At 42.9% G+C, this 10,787-nt stretch overlaps 1 protein-coding gene across 2 annotated transcripts; it reads left to right on the top strand.

Moving 5' to 3' along the window:
• The first annotated feature begins 1,161 nt into the window (after positions 1–1,161).
• PDCD6 (programmed cell death 6) lies at positions 1,162–9,957 on the top strand. 2 transcript variants are annotated; one of them, XM_080977146.1, is made up of 6 exons: positions 1,162–1,349; positions 1,463–1,524; positions 4,828–4,872; positions 7,425–7,577; positions 8,956–9,065; positions 9,568–9,957. In XM_080977146.1, exons 1-6 carry the CDS (start codon positions 1,297–1,299, stop codon positions 9,664–9,666), a joined length of 522 nt encoding a protein of 173 aa, XP_080833272.1. In that variant the 5' UTR covers positions 1,162–1,296; the 3' UTR covers positions 9,667–9,957. The 2 variants fall into 2 exon arrangements, with proteins under 2 accessions (XP_080833272.1, XP_080833271.1); XM_080977145.1 differs by having other exon boundaries at positions 7,425–7,583.
• Positions 9,958–10,787: the final 830 nt, after the last annotated feature.

Genomic DNA, 10,787 nt, shown 5'->3' with positions numbered 1-10,787 from the left:
GAGCACAGCCAGCATGGCTAGTAACCATCGATAGCCCTTTCCTCCTCCATGAATTTCTCTGGTCCTCTTTTAAAGGCATCCAAGCCATGGCCACCACTGCCTCCTGCAGGAGGGAGTTCCACGGTTTATGCAATGCGAGAGGAAGTCCTTTCTTTCCTCCCAAATCTTCTCACATTCAGCTGCACTGCATGTCCCCGAGTTATGAAAGCGGAATGCTTTCCTCCGTGCTTCCGCCATGCCGCACATCATCTCATAAACCTTTCTCATGCTGCCACCTCTCACTCGCTTTTTCTATAAACTAAGAAGCCCCAAACGCCCAGCCTTCCCTGGAGGGGAAGTCTCTTCATCCCACCTTGATCACTTCGGTGGGACAACCAACTTTTTATAAAAGAACGGAAATGGTTTATTGAATATTTACAAATAGACTGTAAACAGGTAAGAACATTGGCAGGATTATTGTAATAACCTGCAGTTTTATAAGAGTATACAGTCATACTTTGGGTTAAAGTTGCTTCAGGTTGCGCTCCGCGGCGACCCGGAAGTAACGGAATGCGTTACTTCCAGGTTATGCCGCTCGCGCATGTGCAGACGCTCAAAATGACATCACGCACATGCGCAGACGCGGCGAATCGCGACCCGAATTGCGGGTTGCGTTCTGCTCAGGATGCGAACGGGGCTCCGGAACGGATCCCGTTCGCATCCAGTGGTACCACTGTATATTTAAAGTAGAGGAATAGATGAATAAAATAAGTTGATTTGGAATACGCAGAAAATATAAAAAAATAAAATTAAGGTACCGCAGAAGAGGGGAAAGGATTCAGTGGAGTTTTGAAATGTATAAAACTGAAAATCATAAATAAAATAACAATCATAATACAAGATCATTTTCCAATTCCGCAAAGTCCTTTTCGAGGTGAGGCGACGACCAGCACCCAACTGCCCTCCGGATGTGTCTCTTCGTTCTGATCACCTCCGCGGCTCCGCCACGACCCTGCACGCGTCCGTCCCCACGAGCAGATGCCACGCGGGCACCGCCGGACCGCCGCCCGCGCGCAGCCAAGAACCTCCCGCGCCTTGAGGCGGCGCCTGCCGAGGAAAGGCGGCGCTCGCTCCCTCCCTCCCTCCTTCCCTCCCTCCTGGCCGGCCTGAGGAGGAGCCGAGGCGTTTCTTTCTGGCGGCCCGAGCAGGAGGAGGAAGCAGAATCGGCTCCCGCTCGCTCCTGGCCGCGACGCAGAGCCGGACCCCGAGGTCCCCGAGGGAGCGGCCGCTTTCCTTCGCCCGCGTCCAGCCTGGGCGATGGCGGCGATGGGGAGAGCCGACGCCAACTTCCTGTGGGGCGTCTTCCAAAGGTGAGCGAGGGGCTGCTGCGGGAGGAGGAGGAGGAGGAGGAGGAGGCCCGGGCCGGGGACTCGCGTGGGCCGGCTCGCCCCCGGTGACCGCTGCTCGTTGTGTTTTGCCTCAGGGTCGACAAGGACCGCAGCGGCGTCATCTCGGACGTGGAGCTCCAGCAAGCGCTCTCCAACGGTGGGTGGACCAGGCCTCCCCAGGCGCGGCCTACCTGGCCGGCGCCTTCCCCGCGCTTCTCGCGCCGCCGCCGCCGGCCTCCGTTTGGTGGTACTCCGCCTTTTCCCCCGGCGGGGACGCAGGGCGGCCTACCGAGAGAAAGGGGAACAGCTGGGAGGGAGGGTGGGTGGGTGGGTGAAACAAGCATTTGAAGGGGAAGAAAAGGTTTAATTCAAACTAGAGAGAGAGAGAGAAGCTACGGGGATTGTAAATTATTATTATTAATTTATATTAATAAATAATATCAAAAATAATACAATTTATTTATATTAATTATAAGTAAATGCTTATACAAATTTATTTATATCCAACCTTTCCCCCCTGACTCGGACTCAGGGCGGTTCACAGATGAGAAGAGCTAAAAGCATAGAGAGGAAGCATTGAGAAAATAATTAAACACTGATGGAATTAAAGCTGTATTTCCTCATGATTTAAATTATTATTATTATTATTATTTTATTTATATCTCACCTTTTTCCCTGACGGACTTGAGGTGGTGTACAGATAGAAATGTAAACAGCTAAAAATAATAGGGGCTGGGGGGTGGGTGGGAATAGTTTAAAAAACAAACATTAATAGAATTGAAACTAACACTCTCGCTTAGCTGTTAAAAACATACGGACTATTACAGTAAAAAGAGCAGGGCGCCAGCAGCCCTTTTGGTAGAAGCACTCTGTTCCCCAAAGCCTGCTGGAACAAGCAGTCTAGCTTCTCTAGGGAGGAAGTTCCAACTTTGCCCGGGAGTAGCCACTGAAAAGGCCCTCTCCCGCCCTGCCTGTCTCATTTTAATTCAGAATACACCCATGTTGTGCAATAAATGAAACAACCCTAATAGTGAAAGGGCACCCAAAGAAATAGCAAAACTGAAAGTAAAATTGGCCAGCCCAGGGGGAAAGTCATCTCACATACAGTGGTACCTCGGGTTACATACGCTTCAGGTTACAGACTCCACTAACCCAGAAATAGTACCTCGGGTTAAGAACTTTGCTTCAGGATGAGAACAGAAATCGTGCTCTGGCGGTGCGGTGGCAGTGGGAGTCCCCATTAGCTAAAGTGGTGCTTCAGGTTAAGAACAACGGATCTCTGGAGCGAATTAAGTACTTAACCCGAGGTACCACTGTATTTTGAGGCTTATAAATGGTGCTGAAAGGTGGGCATTCCCAGGGCAAGAGCGTTCCAAAGAGACACTGCAATTGATGAGAATGTCCTGTTTCATATCCCCAACAACAGGTATAGGTAAACTTGGCCCTCCAGATGTTTTGGGACTACAATTCCCATCATCCCTGACCACGGGTCTTGTTAGGGATGATGGGAGTCGTAGTCCCAAAACATCTGCAGGGCCGAGTTTGCCTATGCCTGCCCAACAATCTCTAGCCAAAGTGGACAGAACAGAGTGCTTCCCAAGCCTTGGAGGCCAGGGGAGAATAAGTAGCTACTTAAGAGTTTTAAAGGCAAAAGGGGAGGTCGGACTTTGATTAGAGAGACTGGGGCCCAGTTCTTTGCGTAACCCTAATGCTTTGTGTTTTGTGAGGGTGGGGTGGGTCAGTCTTACAGCATAGCCAACTTTGCACAGTTTTTGGGAGAACAAAAAAAGTACACTGTTCTGAAACACATGTTAGTAATAATAATTTTATTATTGACACCCTGTCCATCTGTATTTTTTTTCTTGAAATACATTGATTTCCTAACCACCTCTCCATAGGAAAGTTCACAAGAACATGTAGATTTGTTATGTTGCTATCATATGCATCTCTGTGCCAGTTATGGCTTTCCACTGTGTGTGTACCCAGTGGGGAAACTGTGAATGTTGCTCATGATAGAAAATTGTATGTAATAAGGGGAATATGCTGCAACGTAACCGCTGGTTACATAACCAACATAAGGCAGATATAGCAAAAGTCTCTGAAGTGCGAAGGGTCCTTCATGTAAGTATTAATGTCAGAAAAATCCAGCATAACTAACCCTTTTGATTATAAACCTATGGGTATAGGGCAGTATACATATGTAATAAGTAATAATATTTTTTTTAAAACCTCACAGTTATTAAGACTGGTTAAAATGAATTTGCTCCTACTTGAATATCCCTTGAAAGCATGGGCAAAATTGTTGTCCCTGATTATTCTTTGAATATTACAAGTCTAGAGGTAACCCAACATGTATTAAGGTGCATTCTTGTCTCTAGGTGATAGCTGGCAAGATATGAGGACACAGAGTCATAACTTGGAGTAGTGTGTGAAAAGGGAGGCTTTTGAAAGTAACAGGTTAGACAAAAGCAACCTCCTGGTCATTATTCTCAGATGCTTGGAATCACATTACACTGATATATTGAAAGCAGTTGAGTCTAAAGGAGCTAACATGATCATGAAGGGTTGATTTGTTTATCCCTCCCCTCCCTTTGCATCTTCTCACTTCGTAGTTTGTGCCAAACCCTACCCTACAACTTGGGAGGAGCTTCACAGAGCAGCTTGCTAAATGGCCTACCTCGCACCTCTGTTAAAACCACTTGCCTGGGCCTGCTGTTTGTTCCTCATGCCTTAATTGGTGTTGCTGTCTATTGGGGGGAGCGAGACCCCCAAAGGCTTTTGCAAGCATTTGTGTATTTCCCTTTAAGACTGCACCACAATTGGGCTTACCAGGGAAGGCAACATAAGCCTTTGAGAATTTCTACTTCCCTCAAAGATTGCAGGAAGATCAGGCTTAAAAGGGAAGCTAGCTAGCTAGCTAAGCAGGATCACCTTAGTGCACCAGTGAGCTCCTTGCCTGAACTCAGCAGAATCACTTTCTGTATTGGCTGGTTTGAAGGGGCAGCAGTCCTGCCTAGTGCTGGGTCCTGGGTTTGTGCAGCAGTTCAAAGGATCCTGAGAAGCAGCTGGCTTTTACGACTTAAGGAGCTGCACAAAGCAGCGTTGGGCAAACATTGTATTCCTTGATTCATTACTTTTTGAATTGGGATGGAGCAGTCTTTAATACTGTAAGAATGATAGAATGTAGAATCATAGAATTGTAGGGTTGGAAGAGGGACCCAAGGGTCATCTAGTCCAACCCCCTGCAATGTTTTAAGAATGGTATAATATTTTGTAAATTATTAGTAAAGGAGTATTTGTATTGTATAAAGCTTAAAAAAAAATAATGGTGGTGGGGACCGAGAGTGAGAATCAGTATTGATTCTGTCTTAATGGTTCTTATCCTCTCATCTTCAAGAGTTCATAACACTTAGCTTTTCCTGCACACATATTTTAATGATTTGCTTCCGTTCTCTTTTAGGAACATGGACTCCATTCAATCCAGCAACTGTTAGATCTATCATATGTAAGTGATTCATAACATCATACTTTTAACATTTGGGGGGCGGGTTGTACTCGCAAGCAGCATTTTTAGGCGGTTCGTAGTATGTCAATAAAATAGTTAAACAAAATTGTATCAGTGGTGAGAACTGGAAGAATATTTTGTTTGAAATGACGTCCAGTTGCATTGCCCTCTTAGCCCATTACTATTTACATAGTTTAATATGGGCAACGGGGACCAAAATACTCCCTGTTTGAAATGCACTGCTTGCTTTTTTACTGAGTTGCTTTTGAATAGTCATATGTGTGGTTTTTCACATGGATTCTGCGGTTGCATAGAGCACAATTTTGAAACTTCTAGAGCTAGATGGCAGATTTTTGATGGGATGTCTGCCCTCAGGGCAGTGTGACCCCAACTTTCCACTCTTCCTTTACTGACTGCTGCAGTGGAGGAGTCTGGTTATGCGATGGTACAAATCACCAGTTGAAGAACCAGTTATAGGTAAGCATTCGGGGGTTGGTTTTTTCATGGTCTGTGTGTGGAGAACCATATGGGTAATGGCAACCCACATTATCCAGAGGTGAGGCAAGAGGGCAGGCAACCACTGACCTTGGCATAGCTCTGAAAGGTGTATCCTCTCAAGCTGAAACACTCATACTACAGGATTGACATTGAGGACTACAAACAGAGAGCAGTATAATAAACTTCAAGAACAGAGAAAACTCAAAGAACAATGTGGATGAAACAACTGTCCTTGTTGAGTGTATACAGATTCCTAAGAAAATCTGAAGCCGAGCTATCCTGAAGCATGGGTTAATTGTGGATGGAGACCAAATCTTCCTGAACACCATGTCAACACTGCTTGCTCCCTCCAAAGACACATAGAAAGTGAAGAGACAAAAGCTGAGACTGAATCCATCTATTTTTATTGATAACATCACTTGTTTACTATACAACCAGTGCATGCAGGGAAGACTGCAGGTTTGACAAAGGGCTTTGGGCAGAAAACTGGCAGAACTGCCTTCAGTAGAAAGAACAAGGCAGGCAGGCTTGAGGACTCCATTATCCTAATGCAAAATGAGAGATTTAAGTATCAGCTTCTTGGTGGTTGTTGGCATCTGTCTGTCTTGAGACAGTGCCCTTATCCAAACCAAAATTGCTTGGAGAAATCTGTTTAGTGTTTCCGCCACCTTCTTCGGATTAGAGTATAGAAGATAAAAGCTTTGTGCCATCTGCATATTGATGGCACTTCTGCCCAAACCTCCAGGTGACTATACCCATGATTTTGTTGCTGGGGTTGATGGGAGTTGGACATCTGGAGCACTCAAGGTTTCCTACCTCTAATGTAGATATTGAAGAGAATAGAACCTTGTGGCATCCCAAAGGTCATGAAGTCATCTAACAGCATCCTCTGGATCCTACCCTCCAGGTAGGACCAAAGCCACTGCAAAAGAATGCTCCCAGGGTGATGTCACATAAGGATTCTATGGTTGATGTGGAAAATGTGAAAAGTTAAGATGAACCATCAGGTTTGCACTTTTCTCTCCCATCTGTTCTTCAGTGCTGGTCATCCAGGGAGATGACCAAAGCAGAGTCTGTTCCATACCAGGCTGGAAGGGATCAAATTGGGATGTGTTGCAAAGTGTTGCTTTAAAATGGCGTATTAGAGATTTTCCAAAGGTGTAGGATCCAGATTTAGATTTTTTTTAAAATTGCTCTCTCCTTTTAAAAACAAAAGGGGACATCACCATTGCACAGCTGATATTCACTGAAGGTAAGTCAAGTTTTCAGAAGCCAAGATGGGCAAGGAACCTAGGAGTGCATGGTTGGTTTCATCCCTCGTCCACTTTCTCAGACAATAGTAGCTGAAAGGCAACAGATGGTATCTTTGCTGCCTTCGCTTCTAATGATGTTGAAATTGTGGCATCTTAAGTTGAGTGAATATGAGCAATTGAATCTGCGGAATGTAATGCAAACTGATCACAATGGAACTTCATTGGTTCCATCTGATGTTCTCTACCAGACCTTTATTAAGCAGATTGTTAACCACCTAACAAGGCCCCTTTGAGCTACATTAAGACATATTGGTGTAGAAATATGATTTTCCGTTGGCTGCAGTAACTGCCATAGAGTAGGCCCTAAAACTGGATCTAACCTGTTTGGTCATATTCATCCTATGTATTCATCCTGTGTTCTCCACCAAGAAAACTTTTTTAAGAGTGAGCACTTTGTCATGGGCTCATAGTTTGCCTGTGTCATATTATTTTAGATTCCATTTTGTGAATCTGTGGACTTCTGGTGCATTGAGAAGAGCCACCCTTTAAGAAACCTTTATTCAAGGAAAAGTGTTGACTATACTGAATTCTTTTTAGAACCTGTATCAGTTTACATAAGAGCTGCTTCTACCACTGTTCCTTGTTTTTCTTTACATTAAAAGGTAAAAATCCATATAGTAAACTTTTTAATGAGGTATTTCAGTTATTCCTGTCTCCTAATCTTAACAGAAATGTAATAGAGAATGATTGGTGTCTCATTCTGTAACTTAAATGAATTAATATTCTGAATGTTTGTTTCAGCCATGTTTGACAGAGAGAACAAAGGTGGTGTGAACTTCAATGAATTCACAGGAGTCTGGAAATACGTATCTGACTGGCAGAATGTCTTTCGCACGTATGATAGAGACAATTCAGGAATGATTGACAAACATGAACTAAAGCAAGCACTAACAGGTTTTGGTAATTCATTTGTAATAATATTGATCATGTATCACAATCATCTAGGGTTGTCAGCCTGGTTCCTACCGCCCACTAGTGGGCGTTTCAGGATTCTAGGTGGGCGGTAGGGGTTTCTATGGCACAAGCTGAATCCTTCCATTGAGCACTGGTGGGTGGTAGGGAAATTTTACCATCAAGAAAGAGGCATTAGTGGGCAGTAGGTATAAAAAGGTTGAATACCCCTGATCTAGACTGAGGGTTAAACCTTATCACATTGAAATATTCCAAAGAGGAAATGAGCTTGTTTTTGTCCTAGAAGTCTGAAAATACTACCCCAACACTACCATTTTAGAGTAATTGTTTAACTGAGAAAAACTACAAGTCTGAAATATAAAAATTTCCTCATAGTTTTTACAAGTAGCTTCATATCACCTTTACCAATTTATTTAAAGGTCTAAGAACTTGGTTTAGTTATTACCAAGGAACAGCTGGAGAAAAAGTATTTATAGCTACAATCCTCTATTCATTTACCTCAGCATAAGCTCCACTGAACTTCGGAAGACTTCCAATAAGTAGGCATTTATTAGAATTGCACTGTTAGAATTAGTATTTCAAGAATGATCAAGGATATTGCACCCTGCACACTGAAAGCTGTGAGCTGGAGGGACATTACAGCTTACACAGCTGACAAGTGGGGAAGCAGCGGCAGCTGCTACTCTACTCCACATGTCAGCTTTTAGGCAGGAGGCCTCTGGAAGGCCCTGCTGTGCCTCCTGCCTCACAAAGGAAATCCTCCCCAGAGGATATACTCTGGGCTATGAAGAGGGTCTCCTTGTAAGCCAGGAGGACTCGCCAGGGTGCTCCACATTTCTGGGATCTACTTCTGGAATCCCAGCACTGTGCTTATGCATGGTCATGTGCAAATAGAGCACATAAATGGGGAGTTGGTCCACAGTTGAAGACCTTCGAAAATACTGGGCAAAGCTGAAGGATTTTTAATTTCTGCCAAAGGCTCCATCATTGCTTATTAGACAGTATGTTGCTCATTCCATCAATGAAATTAATTTGGTTTTTCCTAATTTTAATAAACCTTTGCCTTCACATTTGGAAAGTAAGGTGACCACACTATGCGTGCAGCTGCTTGTTTTCATTACCAACACATTTTTGCTATTGAATTTAAGTGGTCCTGAGTTTGCATGAATCTCCTGTAGTTTTTATGACTTTGTTGTATTGTTTTGTGGTGTTTTGTGTGGTTTTGGTTCATTCTATCAATGAAATTAATTTGGTTTTGGTTGCAGTGTCATATCATTGCCTAATTAATCCATAACACAGAAGACTCGTAGACTTTCATTTTTTATTTACTTTGCTCCTGAATACCTTCAATTCTTTCAAGGTTATCGACTGTCTGACCAATTCTACGATCTCCTCATTCAGAAGTTTGACAGACAAAGAAGAGGACAAGTGGCTTTTGATGACTTCATCCAGTGTTGTGTTGTCATACAGGTAACAAACTGGGCTGTTGAATAGTTAAAATTTAGAACGACCAAGTAACAGTAAGTTTAGCATATATGTCAAATAATTAGAAAATCCATTGCTGATTTGAATTTAGTGATAGTGTTTTGTTTTTCAGTGCTTTTCAGTTTCTTCAGTATTTATTTTGTCACCATTTGTGCTGTCTGTAAAATCTGATTTTTCAGGAAGATGCCAGTTACTGTTTATTTTAACATAGTAAGTAGTAAGAGTGTGGCTCTAAAGACTGCACCATCAGCATTTTTGTTCCAATGAGCAGCAAGCAGTGAAGAATTTTTCTAGGACTAGAAGTAGAAATAAGGAATTTATAAGTAGAATCCTCTAGATTATATACGCCTTTAGATTATGTATTCTAGTGATTCAGATGACCATTGGCTCAGCTTCGATTCCTGTTTCACAAATGGAAGCTATGTTTCAGTAGAAGAACTCAGTAGTTTCATCTGTAGGTAAATCTGTTTTAACATCTTTTTTTCAGAAATGGACGGATGTCTTCAGACGCTATGATACCGACCAGGATGGCTGGATCCAAGTGTCTTACGAACAGTATCTCTCCATGGTCTTCAGTGTTGTATGACAGCAAAAACTGTTGCGCTAGAATGTGGACCAGAGTTGCCAGCTGCCTGGTTCCAAAACATAAGTGGATAGCTTCTCACTCTCTCAAATGTTGCAGAGAGGATGTTTAGAAGCATATCATTTTTCTCTATAATAATTACTAATAATCATGTCCAATATCACCTGCTGCTTCAAAACTCAGCATTGCATTATGTACATTAATGTTTTGGAACTTTTTGAAATGCCAAACAGTAGTAGCAATGCATGTGCCTTGTTTACCTTTTTATAGAGATTAAAAAAAGCCTGACTTGTATCCTGTGTCCATATCAAGGGTGATTTAAAATTCATGGGCATTTTAGCTGTACAGCTGTGAGTTACTTGGAGGGATGCATGCTTCTGTTCCTTTGTTTGGGGGCAACATCATGCATACATTTGGTTGCATGGAGGCACTTACCCTCTAGCGGCTCCAGCTCATTCTCCCTGCATTTGTCTGCATACAGCAAGGTAGTAGAAGCAGGGGGAGATCCCATAGTTGTGGAAGGGCCACATTTGTCATTTTGGTAGTGAACTTACAGAGTGCTTCGTTTGCCTTGGTAGCCCAGTGGCCAAAAAAATAATCCCAATATCCACCAAAGCCCAGAAGAATAGTGAGGTTAGGAACATGGGACAGGGTATAAATAGACCAATCAGGAAAAGTCACTTTGAAAATAAGAGGAAATACAAAAGATGGACAGAGTGGATGGCTAAGACAAATTCAAGTGAGGGTCAATAACTTATTTAGAATGTTATGAATGTCAATTTGTGTGTCTGTTCATGAACTTGGTAATGTTTTAAGTGTAATAGAGACCAAGCACTTCCAATTCTGAATACGCTATACACGTATACAGTAAACCAGCTAATTAGTATAGCTAATGTTATTGAGATTGAGATTTTTGTTCCTGGTGTTATAGAAGTTCTGTTTATTATTTAACTCTGCTGTGAAAAGTGTCATTCTCTTTCACATTAGAAGATTGACAAAACTTTAGCTCCGCTCTAGAATATATTGTCTCACATTTAAGCAGGTGATGGAATTTATGGTTTCCACAGCTGGAGACTGTCACACGACGTCCAATGGAGAATGAAGGACAATGCTATACTGGGGTG

Source organism: Podarcis pityusensis, assembly GCF_964106645.2.
Source record: "Podarcis pityusensis genome assembly, chromosome: 13".
NCBI classification, from domain to species: Eukaryota; Metazoa; Chordata; class Lepidosauria; order Squamata; family Lacertidae; genus Podarcis; species Podarcis pityusensis.
This window is presented reverse-complemented; position numbering and strand designations above follow the sequence as displayed.